This window comes from Peromyscus eremicus, chromosome 5 (assembly GCF_949786415.1).
Source record: "Peromyscus eremicus chromosome 5, PerEre_H2_v1, whole genome shotgun sequence".
Lineage (NCBI taxonomy): Eukaryota > Metazoa > Chordata > Mammalia > Rodentia > Cricetidae > Peromyscus > Peromyscus eremicus.
The window spans coordinates 43707192-43730220 of record NC_081420.1 but is presented as its reverse complement, the minus strand read 5'-3'; the positions used below and the strand labels follow the sequence as shown (position 1 = coordinate 43730220).

General features: G+C 41.8%; 1 protein-coding gene across 1 annotated transcript in view; it reads right to left on the bottom strand.

The window, feature by feature from the left end:
• Pou6f2 (POU class 6 homeobox 2) overlaps positions 1 to 23029 on the bottom strand; it is a 496744-nt gene that overhangs the window by 24979 nt on the left and 448736 nt on the right. Inside the window, exon 6 of the mRNA XM_059262396.1 lies at positions 19490 to 19630. Coding sequence (XP_059118379.1) covers positions 19490 to 19630 — 141 coding nt within the window. The remainder of the gene's footprint in view (positions 1 to 19489; positions 19631 to 23029) is intronic.

Here is a 23029-nt window from a genome sequence, read left to right as displayed (position 1 = left end):
AGGGAAGGGAAAGTTACCTCATTTAAAAATAAAATCAGGTATTGATAAAGGTGTAAACATGCAGTTTCCGCCAGGATAAACAGAAGGAATAGATTTCTTAATGCTTAAGGCCTTTGTGGACCAGAGGCACCTCATCCTCCCCTAAATGGAGCTCTACATGCCCGGCTGAGCTCTGGAGTTCCCCTTCCACAATCTGCCCCTTATCTCCTCTATCCTTTTCTCTGCCCCTGCCCTGCTAGCCTACTCACTGCTAAGGTCAAAGTCAGCTTCTTGACCTCTGTACTCTGAAGGACTAACAGCTTCAAGCAAGTATCCTGTCATTTATGTGGTAGACAGACCAGACTTTGGAGACAGGAAAACAGGACGTGATTCCCAGGCAGGCCACCAACCAGCTACATTTGTCATGGCACTTCAGTGTGTCAAAGGCTTCAGAGAGTTAGGTTAGTAAATAAAGGGTTGAAACTCTTCAAACAGTGGTGATGTGACTGTGAGGACTGAAATCAGAAAGATGAGATGTACAGCCTAAATGTAGTGTGTTATTAGGGGTTTCAGCCTCTGCACCAGGGGCAGGACAGGGCCTTTGCCTCCAGTGGCTTTTGTCATCAGTAGAGGGGTTGTGTGGGATGACTGTAGGAGGCAAGTGGTTAGGTATGGTTACAGTGATAGAAGACACCATGTCCAGGAGTAACAAATATCCAGGGTGTCTACAGAATCTGGAAATAGGGACGTTAGTATACATTGCTAGGGACAGGTTTAATTTGCAAAACTCCAACTATGAATTGTTTCTAAATGTGGACACCCAAGAAGTGTCATGGGGCATGAGTGTGGGGCTACTTCTCCTGCTCATACTAAGCATTGCACTACAAGTTGTCACCAATGACTCTTCCCCAGTTGTGAGCCATGGTGGCCTGGTCCATGACTTCACTGTCCTGTGATGTTCTAGGTCATCCTGTCTTCTTACAAGACCTCTCTGAACTGAGCTGGGGATTAGCCAGGTCTCTGCTTAATACATCAGACACAAATGTGGAAAGGGACTCTTGGCAGTAATCCGGCAGAGGAGTTTGCAGGTGGCAGAGATGGAATGGTGTCTCTGAATGCTTGTTTTTCCATATGTTTCCTGAGTCCCACCACCTGGAAGACACTGAACATCGGGTGTTGAAGGACTCCAGCTCTTAGACAATGCTTCACATCCTCTCTGTAATTTTCCACTGCCTGATAAACTCCCTGTGGACCCAGTTCACAAATGAAAGTGTTTTCTATTGCACAGTACTCACACAGGGCTTTGAACATGGTGTCTCAGCTAATGTTTTTTTAGTGATTGACTTTAGGGTTCTGGGATTCAGGATTCCAGATGTAAGTGGGACAATAGGAGAACCACCAGACTACAGCACTTGGGCAGATGGTTTTGGAGAGCCCCCTCCCCGATCTGTCATTGCTTCTATCACAGCAACCCTGTGGGATGGCAAAAATGAAGAAGCTGTGCAACTATCAGGTATCAGTGGCATTTGTCTGTGGACGCTGATGAAGGTCAAGCAATTATCGTGGAAGTGGCCAGCCATCCCTTATGGAGCTGTCAGGCTTGCAGGTATCCTGAACAAGCATGTGATGTCTGTCTTGTGGTGACAGCAATGAACATATCCCATCAGTGTGAGCAAGGTCAGGAGGAGTCCACATCAATAGATGATAATGCATAAGTACTTTATTGATGGGTGGCCTTACTTAGGCTAAAAGCCAGTCCCTGTGAATCCCATAGGCACTGTAAGAGAGAGACATGGGATTAGCCTCCTGTCCTAGTCTATATTGGATATAGATGGCCTACACGTGCACAGTGAAAACTCAGCAACAGACCTGCCCACTCCAGCTGCCTGGAGTGTCTTAGGCCTTTGCCTTCCTGATCCATCTGATTGGCTGCAGAAACTGGATGCATTTAAGTGGAGGGCTATGGGTTCTATTTTAGGCGGGATGTCAGTGCATTTAGGAGCTTGTGGGAGTAAGTAGCCTGAGAGAATGCCTCAGAGTAAGGCACGGCATATGACAGCTATAGAACACATTGTGATGAAAAGAGACGCATCTGGCCCCGAGATGATTGACATGAGTGTGTGTGCTGACTCTGTGGTAATGAGATGCACTTTCTGGGTGACAGAAGAAACAGAAAAGGCAAATGCAGTCAGCTCACCAGCCTCTCCTCTAGGAACAGCCTCACTCTCCAACAGTGAGCTGCAACTAAAACGCTTGTCACTGTGTCTTCCCCACCTCTCCTCTCCTTTTACCTGGGTATGAGCATCACTTATGGATTAGACAGCGGCAGTGTCAGAGGCAGGGGAATCTGAAATTGCCCAGTCGAAGAAGATGTCTAATAGAGTTTGGCTGTGAGATTAGGGATGGTGCAGGGATGGGTGTAAAGTCAGGAAGCCTTTGGTGAAGTCACACATTTCTTTGTAGTTGTTGTCTTCCTTTTGGCGGCATGGGGATCACATCAGCATGCCAAACACTTGTCAGCGCCTGTTGGGAGCTTGGTAATAGCCTCCAAGGTATTAAAATATCCTGGTTTTAATTTGCTCAAGTTTGTGAAATGGTAGAGATGATCATACTCTAGATTATCTAAAAATTCTCTGCTGAATTGATATGCTCAGTCTGGCTTTGGTTCCTCTTAGCACACATGTAATCAGAACACCTCCAAGTATGTGGGGTTCACAGAGGTTTCCACAAGGAGATAATAGGAATTGAGGCACAAACATCTGAGACTTTGCATGCTCCTAACCACTGTCCAGTTACTGATGGAAATTGTGTTTCAAATTAAAGGTCTTGTGAAATTCAAGGGAAATGTGCTGTGGGATGTATGGCAAGTGTGTTGCTAATTAATCAATAAAACACTGATTGGCCGTTGGCTAGGCAGGAAGTATAGGCGGGGCAAGGAGGAGAATAAAGCTGGGAAGTGGAAGGCTGAGTCAGAGAGACACTGCCAGCCGCCACGATGAGAAACAGCTTGTGAAGATGCCGGTAAGCCACGAGCCATGTGGCAAGGTATAGATTAAAGGAAATGGATTAATTTAAGCTATAAGAACAGTTAGCAAGAAGCCTGCCACGGCCATACAGTTTGTAACCAACATAAGTCTCTGTGTTTACTTGGTCGGGTCTGAGAGGCTGTGGGACTGGCAGGTGAAAGAGATTTGCCCTGACTGTGGGCCAGGCAGGAAAACTCAAGCTACAGAAATGTCTTTATCTATACTTACTTCAACTAAGTCAAGAAATTAATACTGAATCTGGCAAAACTATAGAGAATTTCTGGTTTGGGGATGAAAGCAGAAAGCATACTTTTAGAATTAGCTTATAAGGGAATTTGAATACACAGCTTACAAAGGCAAAGAATTTACTGCTGAGAAGTTCTTATAAAAGGTTACATTGCTACAGCAATAAGACAAACAGGATCTAACTCCTGCTCACCTCATCCAAACTTCAAAACTAATTCACACTCCCTTGAATTATAAAGGACTTGGGCAGAGCAGCTGAATACCTGTGGACTCTTCTCTCTATTAGTGTTAAGTTATTGGCCATAGAGGATGCTGAACAGATGTGGCCGGAACAGGTTAGCATGATGTCAAATGCAAAGATTCTATCAGTCAAAGGAAGAAATGAGCACTAGATGAACAGGTAAGGGATTTGTGATAAAAATGTCTATGTCCATGTGGTATGTGTTCAAGATCATTGAGGATGAATGAATTGTTTTGGAGGATGGTGGGGCTGGTTCAGGAATACTCTACAGAAGATGTGGAGGCTAAGTAAAGTTTAGGATGAGGTAAAACCTAAGAGAAGCTAGTGTAAAAATAAGAGGCAGGAGGATGATGAGTTGAACAGTTTGGAGGCAATAGGAGGCTGAGACACGTCAACCTGGAAAGGTTAAGTTCCATCCAGCCAAAGACATATGGTAATTTTTTGGGGGAGTGGGACCATTCTGAGACAGGGTCTCAGTTTACACAGGCGGGCCTTGTACTTGATATTTAGCCCAGGCTTACCTTGAACCCAGTCCTCCTGCTGTAACCTCCTGAGTACTGGTATTATAAGTGTGTACCATCATGCCTGATGATGAATAGGTTTTGTTAGGAGCTGGGGATGAGGGCTGATATGGAGCCATTTCAGGTGTGAATACAGCAGTGTGGGTAGAATATTCTCAAGTGGTAAAAGACTACAGACCAGATCAGTTGTTAGGATGCTACTGAAGTCATCCATGTATGAAGCAAAATGCCTCAATGAATCCTTAGCACAGAGGATGCTTGATTCATTGGCTTCCACTTCAAATCACAAAGTGCAGCCTACTTCATGTCTAGCTTGCAACATTAGAAATTTTTGAGTGAAGTTATTGCCCCATCAATCCCACAGCAAATAGCTCAGGCATCGTTTGCAATGATCTTCTGTGTCATTGCCCTGACTCTCCACCTGTAATGATTCATCTCTGATGAATGCTTTAGCCAGGCTGAGGCCCATACTGGTATTATAATGATAATTTGTGACTTGGAAGAGTTCTTGTTTTTCTAACAGGGAACTTACTTGGTTGTTGCTCTTCAAGTCTGCCTGACTCTCCTTGGATGGGTTAAGAGCATTGGCCACAATTGAGGAATAAAGTTTATATACAAGAGCAATTAAACAAAAACTATTCAAATGAATAGTGTTCATTGGCTCACATATGTAAAAGACTTCTATTTCCGTTATAATTTGAGTGGCTTACATCCAGTTGGGACTATCATTAATTCAGTAGCAAACCACACCATCGTGAAGACTATTTTGTGATGGTGGTAAATCTTGCAGTTAAAGGCCATGTAGCTTCTCAGGCTGTTGTTTCAACCCCCTGCTGCACCTCAGTCTAACAGGTATTCACAGGGATGAATTAAGACTGAATTAGGGAAGTGTATGAATGAATGCATTCACTGTCAACACACAGATGCCATCTGCTGCAGTCTTAAACTGGTGTCACAGAGGCCCAGGCACCCAGACAAGTCATCTGATGGGCCACATGTTGTTACAGGCTCTGATCTGCAGTTAAACTCTGACAAAGGAATGTGACAGCAGATGTCACACTGACAAGTAATTTTGTTGCCATACTTTAAAAAAAAGGGAGCCTGTCAACACTGTACTCAGTGACTTCCTCAGGTCTGTCTCTGCATCAGCAGAGACACCCCCCTCTCCACATATTTGTGACAACCCAGCAGTGTTTGGCCAAGTAGCTCTTGTGAATAGTAGCATTGCTTTGTCCGCCTTTGAACAAGAAACTGAGATGTTGTGAGGAACTCACACTAATGGAAGCAGCCAGTCACTTTACCCATTCTTTCTGGTCTGACCACAGTGAACTTCTCCTAGCTCAAGCAATGTGTTTTCCTTTTCTGTATGATGGATTCATTCTAAGGTCATTGTTGTTCTAGGTTTAAAGCTAACCTCCTTGGAGTTATTTTGGCGTCTCTGATTAGGACATTTATTCTAAAGGGAAAAGACAACAGCACAATTTTACACCAAAGTTAATTTTTCAAGCTATAATCTAGTGTTTCCTTGCAGTTGGCCACGTCTAAGATGGTGAACAAGAGCAATGAGAGGGAACATCACAGAGAATCTGAATCAGACAATGGTAAAGGCAACGAGGGAGCAGTCAGAACTTGAAGACACAATGATCAGTGAATAGGACCCTTTGTCTAGGCTATGGCGCTGGCCTCCTGGAGCGCTAGAAGTGCCTGTGTTTGTAAAGTTCTGTGACTGATTCTCAATGGCTGTTTTGGTAGGTGTGGCCAGAGGTGGCAGTGCCAAGGCCCGGGATTTCAGGCCAACCAAAGACACATTTTAGTAAGAAGAAAGAGTGAGAAAGAATACTTGAGTGTCTTCCTTCTAATGCTTCTACTGTGGATGTTAGAGGTCCACTTGGGAATACCCTCCCACTCGATGTCTTTAACTGCCAGAATTAAAACCCCTTTGGACGTTAAGAAGTTAACTTTAGGAGCACAGAAACACACAGACAAAAGCACAGCACCGGGGGCATTGGGATTTGTAAGCTAACACTTTCTGCAACATTATGCTAAGAACAGTGTGCTTGGAAGTGGATGCTATAGATACAGCAAAGCAGTAAAGACAGTCTCCTCCTCTGAAATCATCTTAGATCCATTAAAGGGTAATTCTCTTAGTGAATTTAAGATGGATATGGTGGAAGCAAGTTCCTCCCTGACTGGGAGAGCTAGTGAATGGCTTTGCCTCTGAGTCTCAGTCTGCTCCTCTGTAAAAGGGGAAAAGTTGCTTTATAATATCATTACAAGCCCAAAATGAAACAAAGTGTGCAAAGTACTCAACATGGCTTTACCTAGCAGCTGAGAGCTCAGCAAATGCTCATTCAGAACTTATTTTTGCTTCTATTCTTGTGTGGCCACTTCTGTGTATTTTCACTAGGTTGCAAAATCACTTTCAACATTTTTATTTTGAAAGAATGTATATATATATATATATACACACATGTATGTATATATGTATATAAAGCACATATATACACACATATGCATATATGTATATATACACATGTATATGCATATACATGTATATGCAGCTTTTCTGAACAAAATATAGATGCCTGCCATCAGTGCAAGCTTTAGAACCATATCAGATGTATACCTGTCCTGCACTGAAAAACATTCAGGTAAAGTTTGGATTTTAGAGAGACCATGCTTTTCCCTGGTATTGCGTTTACCCACACAGTTTTTTACTCATCTAGAAAGATGGACAATGAAGGCAGGAGAGGGGGGAGATGGTTTTGCAAGACATCACCTCTTCTGTCATTAAAGTTCAGTGGGGCTTTTCTGTAGAGCATCTGCACAGCTCCCAGACAGGTCACAATAAAACTTATTCAATGTGGTGGTATTTGGAGGTGAGGTCTTTATGAAGGAGATAGGTCAAGATGGCAGGCTCCACATAAAAGGGACCCCCATTTCTTATTTTTATTGGGGTTTTTAAGGTATATTTTAATACATAGTTACTTATTACAAGGGCAAAAGTGAAACCTCCTGAAAGCAAATGAATTCACTTAAGCTGTGTAGCCTGGGGTTTAATTTCTACCTCCCTACGTTATTTTTCCTTGATTATTTATTTGAGTATTAGTTATGTTGGGGACTAAGGAAATAGGTATAAAACTGAGCTAACACTTCTGTGTCTGATTCTCTTCAGTGATGTTAACATTTTCTTTATACTTGTCCACTAGACAGTAGAACAACTGTCTGAGAACCAGATGATGGCAAACTCTTAATGAGAACCAGAACTACTTTTTCTTCCTTGATTCTGCTCTTAGGTGGTTTATAAATTAAACTATGGGTTGTTTTCATTTTCTCCAGTACTGGTCATAATGTAGAATTGCAAACATAGTTCCTGTTTTCCTTTCAAAGAGCCTCACAACTGTGGTGAAGCTCTCACTTTGCAGAAGGACCAACTTTGTCAGCCTTTACAAGGCTTTCCCCAAGACAAGTTTTAATACCAGCCAAAAAAATCACCACCGACAACAAAAAAATTAGAATTAGGGAAAGCATTTCTGTTTCTACTAGTTGCTGCCAGATTGACGAAATCAGATTGAAGCTATTTATTGCTTGGAAGAACACCTTGACTCATAGCCAGGAAACATCCTCCAACAAAGCCTCCCATCTAAGAACTATCTATTTTATATTTCATCCAAAAAAGGAGAAAGAAATAACTATAGCAAACAAACAAAGGCAAAAAATAGCCCCCACCACCGCCCCCCAACTCAACCAACTAAACAAATAAATAAAAACAAAATGGGGACCAATGACAATGATTTCCAATATTCCTAATTCAATATTCCATACCCTTTATTGAAATAGGTCCTTGTTCCGTGGGAACAGGTGAAGAGAACGTTTGGCAATTGCTGGGGAAAGTGCCATGCATATTTAGCACCTCTTGGTTTTGTGTTTATACCCAGTGAGTGCATTAGGCTGTGAAGCTGAATTGAAATGAGGATAAACAACCAAACAAACCTCCAAGGAAAAGGAAGGATGGGGGGTGAAGGCACCGGAAGTGCTGTTAGCGATGCACCTGTCTATCATCACTCTGGTCCACAAGCCTAGGATGATTCATGTGTTCCTTTGTGAAGAAAATGTCCATTGTTGCGGCAAAATTAAATGTATTTTGAAACTTGTATGCTATGCTTATCTAACTGCTCAATCAGAAAAAAGTTGTTCTCCTCATTCTAACACTTATTACTTTTTCAATTTCCTGTTAGTAATGTTTTCTTAATGTTCTTTAGGGTGAGACCACAGCGTTTCTCATTTCTCACAACAAAGACTGAGACTCATTAGAATTATGCTGATGAGTTTTTCTCATAAAACTGTGAACTCATTGTCATAGGTGGCCAGTCTCCAGCCAGATCCCCACTGATCAGGCAGTTTATGACAAATGTCAACTCCAATGGTGGCTTTTCAGAGTTTTCTTATTTCTGTTTTAAATGTCTCTCAAAAACATACACAGTTGCTCTAGTCCTTCATGACTCATCTGGGTTCTTCATCGTGGGAACAGGTGTTACATTTACAAAACTATTTCATCATAGACAGTGTCACGTGATCTGTGGTCTCAAAATCAAAATGAGCTTTCTGAGTCCTGGGTAATGCAGTGTGTCACCTTTGTGTTCATTTAGTAACTTTTGCATCATGTTTTAAATATGAATATCCCTTCTCTCAAAGATGCCATCCTTTATATCAAAAAGCCTAAATGGTTATTTTATAGCCACATGATACTGAAAAGATTCTCATGGTTCAAAGTCTTCCATTTCTAAGTTGCATTTTCTCAAGTTCCTTGTAGATTGAAAACAGACTTTATGTAGTGCATATATCAGTTCTCTTGGCTTCTGGTTGTGGAGGAAGGCTGACTAAAAAATGACTGGAAGATACAATGAAGAAAGGGTTTTTTTTATTTTTTTATTCTAGGGCACTGGAGGAAAACAAGAGTGCTTAAATGAACTGATGGTTGAGAACTCCCTCTGGCCCTGCCTTTTGGTTAAATTGAGGACATCCTGTTAGGAAGAAAGGCCAATGCTATTGCGTCCAGAAGCCATATGGTGTGAGAGGGGCAGGCTAGACATAACCTAGCCTGGAGCTATTGCTACTCTTGAAAGAATAGGATTTTCCACCTGCTAATCATATGGGTAGGAGACTCCATATTGCCACACTGGCCTTTCCTGCATGTTGAAAGGAACATGGTTTCATGACAGATATGGTCAAAGGAAAAGTGTGGGGCAGGGCATGCTTGAGACTCATATGACTCTCCATGTGAGGCCCAAGTGTTTAACAACCTTTCTTGTGTTTATACTTTACACTGGCTGTCAATTTTTTTCAAGAAGCTGAAGAAAGGTAAGTAACTCAAAACGGCCATTTTCCTTTGACAGAGGGATAGTGGATGGTGTTTAAAAACATCTTCACATAAAACTTTAATATATTCAATGGGCCTTACCTTGGATCAGCTGACTGAAGGGGATTAAGTATACATACACTGTGTTGTGGGATGTTTCCCATACAACAGGCACAGTATTAGGCTTGTAAGAAAGCTTATGCTAATAGCAGCTCTGCTCAAAGGAAATCTGGGCTTTGAAGCAGCCAGATTTGGGTTTCTGTTTAGGCTCTTTCATTCACTGTGTGGCTCTGGAAAACGGGATGACTTTCCTAAGCCTCCAGTCCACCCATCAGCTGTGAACAAGGGTAATAGTGAAGAGCACAATGAGCATTAAATGAAATACTGAATCTACGTAAAATGCTTACTGAAGAACATATTAGCATACCTGAAATACTATCTGGGCCATATATCATATTCACTGTGTACCAGGTGCTGTTCTTGGCTCTTGGGATGCATTAAGAAGAAAGCAAGAAGCTTCGAATTGTTGTCAGAACATGTGATGGAGATAGTTTTCTTACGTCAGGCAAAACTGGGCTTGGTTCCTGCCATTTCTCACGGGGTGACCTTGGAAACTCTCCATCTGTACAGTCCTCATATACTGCATCATTCAGTGGTGGGAAAGAGACTGAGTGGTTGTGACATGCTGAGGGCTAAGTACCAATTGGCACTTAGCGCTCTGTAAATGGTAGCCACTTACTAATTTTAGTATTGCTGCAAATTGTGATCCTCCCAACGCCCTTTAGGGAAGATATTTTATCATTTCAGAGAAGAGAAACCTGGCCAAGGGAGATGCCTTGCCTGGCCTCTGGGGTATGCTGGAATGGAGTGAGAGCTTAGGTCCTTGCCTCTCTGATTAGAGAGCCTTGGTTTTTAACACTGGATGCCCTTCCACGTGAGGAGACAGGCACTCATTGCCCAGCTGTGTTATTTCAGTGGAGCTTTGGGTTATTGTTACTACCTACTGGCAGGAGTCTGACCCAGGGAGTGCGCTGTGCTTTCTTCTTGTGTCTCTGTGCATTGAGTGCTTAATGCCATTTACTGATAAACTGTGCTTACATGCTCAGACTGTATTGCAGTATTCTGACCATTCCAGCTTACAACATCTTATCAGAGGTTACTTTTCACTGTTATTTATTCGAGGTGGCAAAAGCCAGATGATAAAACAAGTGGGAATTTGGAGCTAATGCATTGCATTTAATGAGGTTACATAGAGGCTGGCTTCTCCATGGGTTTGAACTTGAACATGGCCCCGTTCCTTGCTCTAAGCTGTTACTTCTCCATTCCTTTCTGCCTCTCATCTATTCATGTTTGTCTGACTGGTCTTGTAAGTTGATGACATCTGACATCTTTATGAGTACTAACCAACTCACGGACCAGCAAAAAATGTAGGGTGCATTTCTGGCATGTAGAATATTTATTTCAAGGGTGGCTATATCTCACATGTGAGTTTAATGGCCTACCCTGACTTGTAATGTCTTAATGACAACAATGGCTTGCAGATGGGGCTGGTGATATTCTAGGAACACTAACTCAAAGTTCAGCATTTGTTTTCTTTCTTTTCTTCCACTCTAATTCAGATCAAGCTTAGTTTTTAATTTCCTAATTGGAAAGACTATGAATAAACAGCTCCTGTTTCATCCCTCACTTTTTCTAAAACCTGAATATTAAAAAGGTAGCTAATGGTCTGGTGTATAGTTGTCCGAATACCAGGCTCGGTCAGGGCTCTTCATCAAATAAAGAGCACAGTTCCTCAATTCCAACACTAAACTTCAGTTAAAGCTTAAAAAGATATTTTGAAAATCTGTGAATCTCTGACAATTGATATATTTGTCTAATATTGTATTTTGACACTAACCCCTGTCCCTTAAAAACTCATGGCCCGACTTTAGGTGCAATTTAAATCAATGGTTTCTTACACACAAAAATACTGTGGTAGATATTTCTTTTGTCCTTTGAAAGGCCTCATTGGAAGAGTAGGTCTCTAGGGGAAAGATTTAGAAACATGAGGCATCTCAACCTGCTTTGAGCTTAATCAATTCCAGCATTATTTGACTCTGTTGCAGGACTGACTGGGGTAGGGCTTCCTACTGAGCTCCCAGAGGCTCATGTGGAAAGCGTCGGTGTTGCTGGGCATCTATGTGTGGTGCACACCTGCTACTCTTTGCCCATGGTTAGGAGGCCTTGCTGGGAGTCAGGAGAATTCTGAATCCTACATCCTGACATTTTGAGGCTGATTTCCTCTGGCAAGATGTAGTGTAGATCTGAGTTATACTTTCCAAGGCTGTCTCATTGCTTTAGAGACTTCCTTGAAAGTACCTCCCCAGTTCTTTTGATGAGCAAAGGTAAACTGGTAAGCATATGAATTAGAATACCTTGTTTTTATTTGGTAAGGCATACATATATCTTTAGGTTTCAGGTGTGTGTATAAATGCACCTTCAGGAGAACTCTGTGAGACTATAGGGGAAGAAATACATTCCCTCCCCCACTTTTTTTCAGATAAGGAGAATTAGGTTTTGTGCTTCTAACTTGTTTGTTCATGGAGGATTTGGGAAAGCAACCAGGTCTTCCAGCCAGAGAAGCTCAGAGTGGCACAGGATCATAGCCGTGGGCACTGGGTTCAGATCTCAGCCTTGCCACTTATCCAAGGTGCTGCTCTGGGGAGTTGTGTTCCTCTAAACTCCTAGAGAGTTTGCCCATCTGTACAGGTGAGACCATCAAAGTCTTCCATGACACCCCAGTTTGAGCTCAGCTCAGTATAGGGCAGACACTATTTGTCTTTTTGTTTGTTTATTTCTTTTTTCAGATGTCACTTGGCCTAAAGGAGCTAAAACCCAGCAGTCCACCAAGATGCTTAAAAATCTCTGCACACTCAAATGAGGCACATGATTATTCCTTGGGGATAGGCATCACTTTCCCACAGGGGTGCATTCACTGAAATGGAAGTGTGCTGAACAGGGAACACTCCTTTTTATTTATTTATGTTTAATGTTAAGGAGGGTAGCCCCGATCAGCTCCTTGGAGCTGTAAATAGATCCTCTAACTTATTAGCTGTTGAGAATTAAAGATTCTAATTGGGAAGCTCCAGGAACTAACTGGCCTCAAAAGACTGTACAAGTCTTCATCTAGGAGTCTACAGGAGAGACCATTTCCCTGATTGCATGAAGACAAAGGCTTTGGGATGAAGAATTAAAAACAACAAAAAGCAAAAGGCTGCAGTGGCCAGAACTGAAAAAGAAATAGACAGTGTAACATCCTATTTTATGTAGCAGAGACATGGTCCTCTTTTGCTAACTTTTCAGGGTGAATTCTGCAAGGGCAGTTTTTACTGTGTATTCCTGCTTACTTCCCTTGTTACATGAGGTGAGTTCTGCTAGAGATGGAGGCTAAAAAGAAAGTCTCCAGAGGGGCCTTTTAAAGTTCTTCAAGTTGATGGGCCTCTGGGGCTGATAAGTGTTCCATATCAGACATGGAGGGGATGAGAGGCTGGAAGAAGGGTGGCTGGTGCAGGAGTAGTAAGTAGCCTTGGATGGGCAGAGCTGGAACCAAACTTAACACAACTCTGAGTCTTAAAGAATCTGCAACAAAGCCACCTGTAGCCACCCCTCCCTCACTATCCAACACCCACAGAGTCACTGCCCACCAGGGTTAAAAAACATGACTTTCATCAGAGTTTGGAGGGCAAGGACTCAGATACTACCAGGACTCCATCGGCTGGCCCTCTGGTACTACCTCCCACCTGTCTTTCCAGGTTCTAAAGTCCAGAGAAAGTTAGCTTGGGGACAGGCCAACACTGATTTGCATGTTATGGGTCCTTGGGAATTCTTGAGACAGTTTGAGACAAATGGGATAAGTAGACATCACAACAGACCAGAAGTCACGGCAAAGCTCTGGTGGCAGAGCCGAGGATCCTCGCCTGAAGGATTTCTCCTTTCAAAAAACATTTTAAAAACATGGATAGGAATAAGTGAGAATTGCTGGCAGCAGCGTTTTTCTAAAGCATGTACGTTTTATTAAGTGTTGGTTGGGGAATTAAAGCTTAAGAAAGGTCAAGTCTACAACCTGATGGCCTGACCCGAGTCACATCTGTGAACCTCACAGGTCCCTGCCGCTCAGTACCAGGAGAGCTGGTGGGTCAGCATCAGTCTGGGGTACCACTGCTCTGATGCCAGAGTTCTCATTTGCAGAGCATTTTGAGGGCTGTAAGGTGAGCACTTAGGGAAACAGTGCTGAAATGAGGCAATAAAGCTCTTAACTGGGCTCCGAGGGCAGATTTGCTACGTACGATAGGAGAAGGATTGGGGTGGCTGATTGTTATTTTATCTTTATCACCGAGGAGAAGCCAGGGCGGAACTCTTAGAATGCTACTAATCCCGTGAAAATACATTTCCTGGTCTTCAGACAGAGAGAAATTAAAAAAATGTTTTACTAAAAAATGATAGTTGAAATACAGTTCATTCAATGGGATTTAATTATTACACCTTAAAAACTTCCCTCGTGACATGCGCAAATGGGAAAAGAAACTTTCAGTCATTCCTGTTCTATTTGTGAGAAAACGTGTAGACACCAACTTTGAATTTTCAACAAAACACATTTGATCCTTATTTATATAAAATCTCTAAATAGATTCTATTGTTTTTATATATTTTTTTTAAAAAGTAGTGTTTTATGCATTTTGTTTTTTAAAATTAATATTTTGTGTCAAAAACATAAAATTTGTAGAGAAAAGTCACAGTTTTCTATCAGTTACCACTCTGGGATGGAGGGGAAGGTATTATTATTATTATTATTATTATTATTATTATTATTATTATTATTTTGGTCTGGACTGTCTATTTTCCTTTGAAAATAAACAAGAGAACTGAGGCTGGTAGGAAAATGGAGATGTGTGTATGATGCTTTGGAAAAGTTCCTTTTGTATACACTTGGCCTGCTTCACTGTACTACATCGAGCTCCCCAGATTCTCCATTGCTGGCTTGCTTGGGTCTCGTGGGCTCTGGAGGAGCTTTATTCACAATCAGAGCCACACACTATTTCTTCTCTTCCCGCAGGATTGGAAAACTGTTTTTACAGATATGTGCAGTTATGGCTTTAAACGGACCTAATAAGACCCCGGAGAGAAGCACGAGACAATTATCAAATCAATTATCTCTCAGTCTTGTCATTGAGATTAGTATTTATTAGAACTTCATCTCAGGTACTCTTACAGTGAGTTTATCTTAGAGTCTTGTCGTTCCATTTAAATTATGTGCTAATATTCACTTCAGCAAACTCTATAGGGTCAGTTGCTGGGTTTTGATCTCAAAAGAAATAACTGTAACTTATTAAATGCGTCATTTCTCATTTACTGTTGGAAAAGAGCCCCAGAAAAGTTATATAATCTTTACGAGGCCACTCTATTAATAAATAGCAATGTTTGTGTTTCAATAAAAACTTGAGACTCCTATTTGCTGTTGCCCTGGAGATGTTATTTGGTTCACGACTATAATTCAGAGGACCTTGCATGGAGTGCATCTCTTCAGTTGCCCCTCTTTGGAGAGCTGAGCTGTTGGGGAACTTCCTGCTGGGGTCTAAAGTACACTGTCAGAGGTCCTATTGCCTCCTCCACCTACCGTTGGGCTTGAAATGAAGCTGAGGGTCACCCTCCATGCCTCAAACTACAGCCTTCCACTCATGGTCATCAGGAGGCAGCCTTCAGCTCATGTCATCACAGTAACTCCTGTTTATCGAGCTAGCTTTATCTCTATCCTTCAGTTGCATAAAAGCTTGCATATTGCTGAATAACCTGTGTGGGTATGTGTCCTTACCCTTTTCTGTTCTTTTTAAAAATTGATGGGAAAAAGATCCTCACGTGTGGTGACATACACTGTCATCTCAGCACTTGGGAGACTGGGGCAGGGGTAACCCTGTTTTTTTAAAACAGTAACTTTGTTTAGCTGCTTTTGTGTTTTCTATGTTTGGCTCTTTAAAGTACAAAGGTGGGTGTCGGAGTTCACCTGCTACCACCTATGGAAGCTTCTTACCACAGTGGTGGAGGACTTGATTTCATCAGGAAACAGTCATGAGCTTCAGTTAAAATGTAAAATGCTTTCCTTAACCCCAGGATAAAATAAAATTTCATTTGCTTTTACTTTTCTGTAGTAATGCCAATAAGGAGATATTGCCAGGGACACAAGGGAAGCAGTTTCGTAGCTGAACAAATTGATGGTAAATCTACTTGCCAATTCCTCAAAACACCATTAGGAGCACACATGGGCACATTCACTCTCCGCCCTCTGGCGCACTGTTCTAAGAAAGGTTGAGATGCCCTAAGATGACTGAACAACCCACTACTGAGATTCACACATTCTCAAAACCTTCATCTGTGCACCAAAGGAAAATGTTCACTTTGATTCACGTTCATCTTGATTAGCATTTACTGACCGGTGGCTCTGAGATATGACTGTGTGATTGACCCCATTCTAAGCACTTTAATCCAGGGAATTCTCAGTATTCTTCCCATTTTTCGGAAAAGAAATCATGGCACAAAGAGAATAAAGAGATCAGAATGGCAGCCTGGCTACAGATCCCTTTCTGTCTGCCTACACATCATACTATTGCCTCTGGCTGCATATCCAAACAACGCCATGAACCATGATGATGATGATGATAATTGTAGCATTGTTTATTGACCTTAGTTATGTCCTTAAACTCTTTGGAGGTATTTTTATGACACAATCTCATTTAATCTTTATAACCTATGGATTTAGGTTGTATGTGTCTGTGTCTGTGTGTCTGTGTGTCTGTGTGTGTCTGTGTAGAAGCCAGAGGCCAACCTTGGATATCATTCTTCAGGAGCTATCTATTTGCTTTTTGAGGCAAGCTATCTCACTGGGACACAGGGGTCACTGATTAGGCTAGGCTGGCCAGCGAACAAGCCAGGGATCCTCAGGTCTCCACTTCTCTAGTGCCGGGATTACAAGGTCATGCTGTCATGCCCAGATTGAATGTGGATCCTAGAGAGCAAACTCAGGTCCTTGAGCTTGCATGGCCAGCACTTTACTGCTGAGCCATCTTCCTAGTCCAGGGCTTGCTTAGATTTTATTGTGTAGTTAGGAAGACTGAGGCTCAAAGGGCTCAGGGAACTTGTTCAGACTGAATTTGGAATGAAATCCTTCACCTTACTACTTACTCTTTTTCTTCTTGTATGAGTCTCTGATCCAGGAAGCAAAGAGACCTCTACTGTCCTCAGCAGTGCTGCAGTCAATGTCCATGGCTGACCACTAGTTACCAGGGGACACTGACTACCTTCTTGTCTTCTTGTCTGTTAAATTGTTAACTCTAGTGATCACTGTCTGCCATTTCAATCAATAGTTATGAGAGGGCAAAGTGAGAAAAGTATGAAAATGGAGGAAAATTTTCTCTGTATTTGTCATGACTAGAGGCTGGGGGCAGCAAAACAGCAGAAAAGCTCATTCTTCAACATATCCAGACGTCGCATCTACGCCTTTACTGGGATCTAGTTTCTGGAAAACACAGATTCCAAGGCAGGCAAGTCAAATAGCAAGAGCCAGATGATGAGATTTCTGGCTGTTGTGACCAGAAGACCAAGAGTCTGAAGGAGATTCAGGCACAGAACAGAGGCTGATTGAGCAGCCATGAGTGTGGCCTGCAGCAGATGACTCCTTGAAGGTTAAGGATAGGCTTGGGTAAGCTAAGCCTCTGTCTGAAACTCAGAAAACCTGAGAGAATTGGTACTTAACCCCATCCCTGGGTAGGCCTGAAGGCTCATTTAGGTCTCTTAAATCCCATCTTTTGTTTATAGGATGAAGAGAGAATCTCAGGGAGTGAGGACAAGGATAGACATTTGGATGACAATACCCTTGCTTGATGGTTCTGTGTGGAACAAATCTTCCCATTTGTCCATGTAACTATAAATAAATCCTGCTTCTTAAACCTAGCTTTACATGTTAATGGCATTATTCTTTGACAAACTTCCAAATATAAAAAAAGTTTCTAAATAAAAGAGTTTCTAAACATTCAAAGAGTTTTTTCTTCCTATCTGTCTGGGAAACCTCTACAGAGACTTTAAGAAATGAAAAATAAACTGAGTGTAGCAATTCTAGGTGGCAGGGTATGTTAAGCAAGGCAAATTGTACTAATCTGGTTCCATATATTCACCTCCTTTGTATCACATTAGCACAAGACAAAGAAACACATCTCAGATGACTTTGCCCCCTTCTTATGATAGTAGATGTTCACCTTTGGGAATATGTTTACTATAAATACAAATAAACCATCCTTATACAACTTGTAAAATAATAATAATAATAATAATAATAATAATAATAATAATAATAAAATGACACTAAGATCAATTCTGATTCAGTGTCTACACTGCCCTGTGAGTATTCAACTTGGGATTCTTGTGGGCTGGGAGAGAGATTCCAGATATTAGAGTGACAGATGGGGACTCTGGCCCGTAAGAAGTTACCACTGGCTAATCAGCCACCAAAGCATTTGAAAAGTAAGACATACTAGCCCTTAACACTAAAACATTTCTCTGTGCGGGGGCATAACATTATTTCTCTTGGATGGTGGAACAGAAAAATCAGAGGGAAATGCCTATATGGATAGATTTGGTTTTGATCTTCAACTCTTAAAATTTACATTTTGAGCTTGCTTTATTTCTGGGCATAGCTCTAGGAAGCTGCTTCCAGCATAGGCCTGAAGTCAGAATGAGTTATAGATATTAAACCCTACTTTTCCTCTACCCAGATACCCACAGCCCTTCAGAAATCTTAATATGCTTTTGAGAACCTCAATTTAGAGCTGGCTGCATAAAATGATCCTTTGATGAAAAGGAATTGGAACAAGGGTTAAAGCAGACATTGAAAGGTTACTGTAGAGGGCACAGTGTTCATACAACCCTCCTTTAATATGTGTGGTGTGCACCTGTGATAAGATGATTCATTACATGGGGCCTCTCTTTGACAAGCTCCATCGTTCAGCCCTCGGGTCTCTGATGGGACAATCCTACACCCGCCCAGGAAATATAACAAGGTCAGCTTTTTCTTTTCCTGGGTTGTACATAGAGATGGTTTAGTTTGTAATGCATCTTTGCTTATGCTTTATGTAAAATAAAAAAAACCAAGAGTTTAAGATATTGAGATTCCTGGTTTTGCAGAGCAGCTGTAGCAGGGAGTTATGTAAACACACTGCTAAGTAAAGAAATAATGTTCTCTCTGTAATCATAGATGGACACACTAGAAAACTGAAGTCACTAACCAGTGAGGCTGGACTCTGGCTTTCCATTGGAGGGCACCCTGACATCATGAGCTTCAACTCTGCTCTGTTGTTTTCTGCAGCTTTTAGGGTTACTGATCACTGAAGCTCTGTCATCTGTCACCTCGGTGAACATGACATGGACACATGAACCTAGTTGGAGAATGCATACTCTCCTGTGATATGGGGAGGGCTTAGTGGACCTGACAGGTTAGAGATAATCAACAGGCATGCAAGAGACCTCCTGAGTCCCCGAAAATCAGTGAGAGTGCCAGGGGCTGGAGGGTGGCTGGCATCTAATGCCCCCTTTCCTTTTGTTGCTGGAAAAGGACTTTACATTAGCTCCCCACACATACTAAGATCTTGGATTTACTTAGGTTAGCTTAGACATATCAGAGTAACCAGCAAAAGATATTAGTTTCCCCATTACATCAGATTTTTTTTTAAAGTGAAAAGTTAAAAAAAAAGCAAAGCAAGATTTTCTTTCCAAAATTCAATTTTTGATTGTTTATTTTCAAGAATGTTCCAATAGAGAGAAAAAAATTCTTTAACTCAGGTCATAACACTAGTCATCTCACAAAAACAAAAACAAAATCAAACCTTGACATTTTAGGGGGCAAGAAAGAAAAATCTTGCTTCTAAAATATAGAAACACTTCCCAACCCCTCTCCTGCTCTTGACATTGCTAGTAAACATTATTTATTTGCCTCAAATAGATGCAGCTACATATCACTGTCATGCAAAAGAAATTCATTTCCTTTCTGAGTTCAATCTGCCATAAAAATTCGCTCTTGCTCCCATCTCCCACTCACCTGTCCTTGTGCATTAGTAACTAGTTGACCTGTGACCCCCTGAAGGCTGGAGAGGGCATTGCCAAAGGCCTGTGAACTTGCTATGGAGCCCATGGCTGCTGCAGCAGCGGCGGCCTGACTTGCTAGAGGATTATTAACCAGCTGTAAAGAAAGAGAAGATCAGGGTGAAAACCACCATGAGGCAGAGTAACCGCACAGCGACACAACACTCCCTCCAGCTTGCTCATGCAAAGAACCCCGAACCCGTTGCAGGGTCCCAGTAAGCCGATTTCTTGACTGATTACAGGAGGCCAGGGACAAGATGGGGGCTGGACTTTGTCCACCAATGCTGGCTATGCAGTGAGCCTCAGCTGAGGGACAGCCTAGGAGAGATTTAGCCTGAGATCACAGAATAAAATTCCAAGGAAATGTCAGCCTTCCTTGAAATCATCATGAGAGTGAAGCAGGGTAGGTGGAGGAAATTGATGTCCACAGGATTTGTGTATGGATTTTTCGTTTCCATATAGGAATCACAGTTTCTTCAGGGGTCATTTGGGTGAGGCATGTTTCCCACCTGAGAAGCAACCAAAATCAGCGAAAGCCCAACTTCTGCGATCTCAGAGAGCTGGGACACTTGGGGCTTACGTTGAGGAGAGATTCAAAGTCACCGGTGAATGGCCAGGCTGACATTTGCTTCCTGCTTTACCTAATGTGTGGCCTCTTTCCTGGGACAAAGGTTTAGCAGGAAAGAATAAACGGAAGTGGGAGAGAGACCAGACAGGGAGGCGGTTATGGCTGCCAAGTTCTGTTTTTCCATGGAGACCAATTCAATATTCTTTATCCTGCCAATTTTCCACACCACAGGTTTTCAGGCCTTCTGACCATGAGGCAGAAGGGTGGCATGAACTAAAATCTGCATTTAGGTTAATGACTAGATATAAATTCAAGAAACATTTAAACTATTTTCACAGTATTGGTTTTGATACATGAATTTCATTTGTATTTATTCTAGGGTGTTATTTTTTTCCTCCATATAGTTTCTCTCAAGTACAACAATTGTGTATAATAATGCATTTTCCATCACCAGTTTCCACATCCATGGAACTCCTGCATTTTAGCAGAGACCTGCCAAGGCTAAGACCTGGTGGAAAAGAATTAAAACCATACTTAGTTCAAGTCTTGGCTCTTCTAGAGCTCCTCTTTTATTACTGTCATTTTTAAACTTTCTTTTTAGTTTTTAAACATTCTTTATTCTTCTCTGCTCTCTCTCTGTTTTCTCTTTTCTTCTTTTTCTTTCTTTTCCTCTCAAAAGGTATTCTGTGCCTTAATTATTTTGGAAATTTGCCCAGAGTTCTACATCATCTGTTGAGGAAGGAAATAATAATCAGGGAAAATGAAAAAAAGGGGGAATTTGATAACTTTTTGCTAATGTATATCTTTATCCTTATTATTTACTTATAACCAAGTCTCGTTGATCCAACACATCGTATTAGAAAGAAAAATCCACTTTAAATTTATTCATTACTTTATGTCTTTTGTTTTTATCTCTCTCCCAAGGGGAAAAAATACAACTTTTTTTAAGGAGAAAAAAAATTCTTTTTTTGGCCTAGTGAGAAACCCTGTCCCATCCAAGATTACCACCATGGGATTTAACATTCAGGGCATCCTTGATCTTGGTATTTTGAGTATGTCTATAGAGTGACTGTGGCTGAGGAATGAGAGGGGTTAAGAGAAAACGCTCCTTGTTGTAGTTTGAGTGCCCACATGGATGGTCCATACTGTGGTCTTGGCAAACAGCACCTGTAGCATCCGGCACAGACAGTGCACACTGGCCTTCCATTCTGAGCTCCTCTGAGAAGATTCTGCTTGCATTGTTTTTATGCATGAAGCTGAATTCCTAACAAAATTCCTGGAATCATAAAATAAACTTCGTAACCCCCAAAGAATGATTAATTTATGTGAAGTTTGGTCTTAATTTTGAAAAGACGATTTTGTCAATTGTGGATAAAATTTTTAAGTTTGTACACAGAAAATACTGTCTTTAGAAGACAAGTAGTTATCCCTATTTAACAAAGAGCGCATAATTTTCATAATTGTAAAGCACTTCTTTGATATCTTCTACGTCAACCAAGGTATCATCTAGGAAATGATGGACTGACTCTGGGTGTAGCACAATAATGTAGACTGAGAACTCCCTATATCTAAGACACCAGTGTACTGTTCACCAACAGTCCTTTGTATTTGCTGTGGAATCTGATGCTTCACAAAGAACTCATTTTGAATATAAAGCAAACCAATTACTTAAAAAGACTCTGAGTCTGTGTGTTTAAGGGTTAGAAATGGGTAACGGGTGTTTTAGAAGATTGCTCAACCACCACAAAGGTATGTTTTGTTTACTGACATTATTTCCTCTGTATTCTGGTCCTATGATTTCACTGCCCTTAATGATGTATGTGTGTGTTTGTGCGCGTGCGCATATGTGTGTGTGTGTGTGTGTGTGTGTGTGTGTCTGTGTCTGTGTGTGAACACATGTGGGTGTGGGTGCTTGCATGCATTGTCTTTCTATCTTAAAGTGGAAAATGCTGACTTGGATGATTTTTTTGTTATTACTCTGTTTTGCAAAACCAACCCAGGGCCTTGTATATTCTAGACAAATACTTTCCCACTGAGCTATAAACCTCTAGCCATGGATGACTTTCTTAATTCCTGTCCAGCTACCTTCTTACTTTGCATTTGTGACTGATGTCTGGCTCTAGGGAGAAGTCTGGCTGGCCATGCTCTAGAGTCAGAATACTGACACCAAGGTGGCCCTGTAGTACAAGTCAGTGTAAGAGTGACTTGGATAGTGTTCATGGTGTATACAGCGTCACGAATACTTCTTGGCTCTCCTGTCTGTGACTTCCTGGGCAGGGCTGCACTGCTATTAAGATAAGTGGCAGGGGAGGGGGGAACGGCCATCACCTCAGGCCATGTCACTCTGTGTTGTCCACAGTCATGTCACATTAGCAGTGTTCCTATCACCATTTCTTCTAGATTGGAGACTCAGGGTAGATTTGGACAGCTGTGAGCTCATGCACAATAAATGCATATAATGAGCATGGTGACATTCTAGGGCCATCTGGGCACTTTGAAGTGGCCGCCAAGCTTATGCCTTCATATCTTTCATTGCCGTGTACCTACCAGGAAAAGGCAGCCTGGAAAAAGTCTGACTGTATTACATGGTATGTTTTCAACAGATCAGTTCAGGCCATGCTGATTCTAGTGTGTTCTTGTTATAAGTACAGGAGGGTTCAGAGCAAGGATTTGCAGCGAGTGAGAATTTTCACATTACATCCTGAGCACCTCAAGCCATGCCTGTGGGATCTACAGCCGAATCCACTCACTGAAATGCCTATTTCCTAAGACATTTCCCCTCCTAAGGTTTTATAAAATAAATTAACAAAATAGCTGTCGATATAGCTGTGTGCCACTGAAGTAGGACACAAGACCTCACCTTTCCCCTGTCCAGGCAGGGGAGAGTCAGGCTGCAAAACCAGATGCCTCAGTAGAGGTAAGAGATTC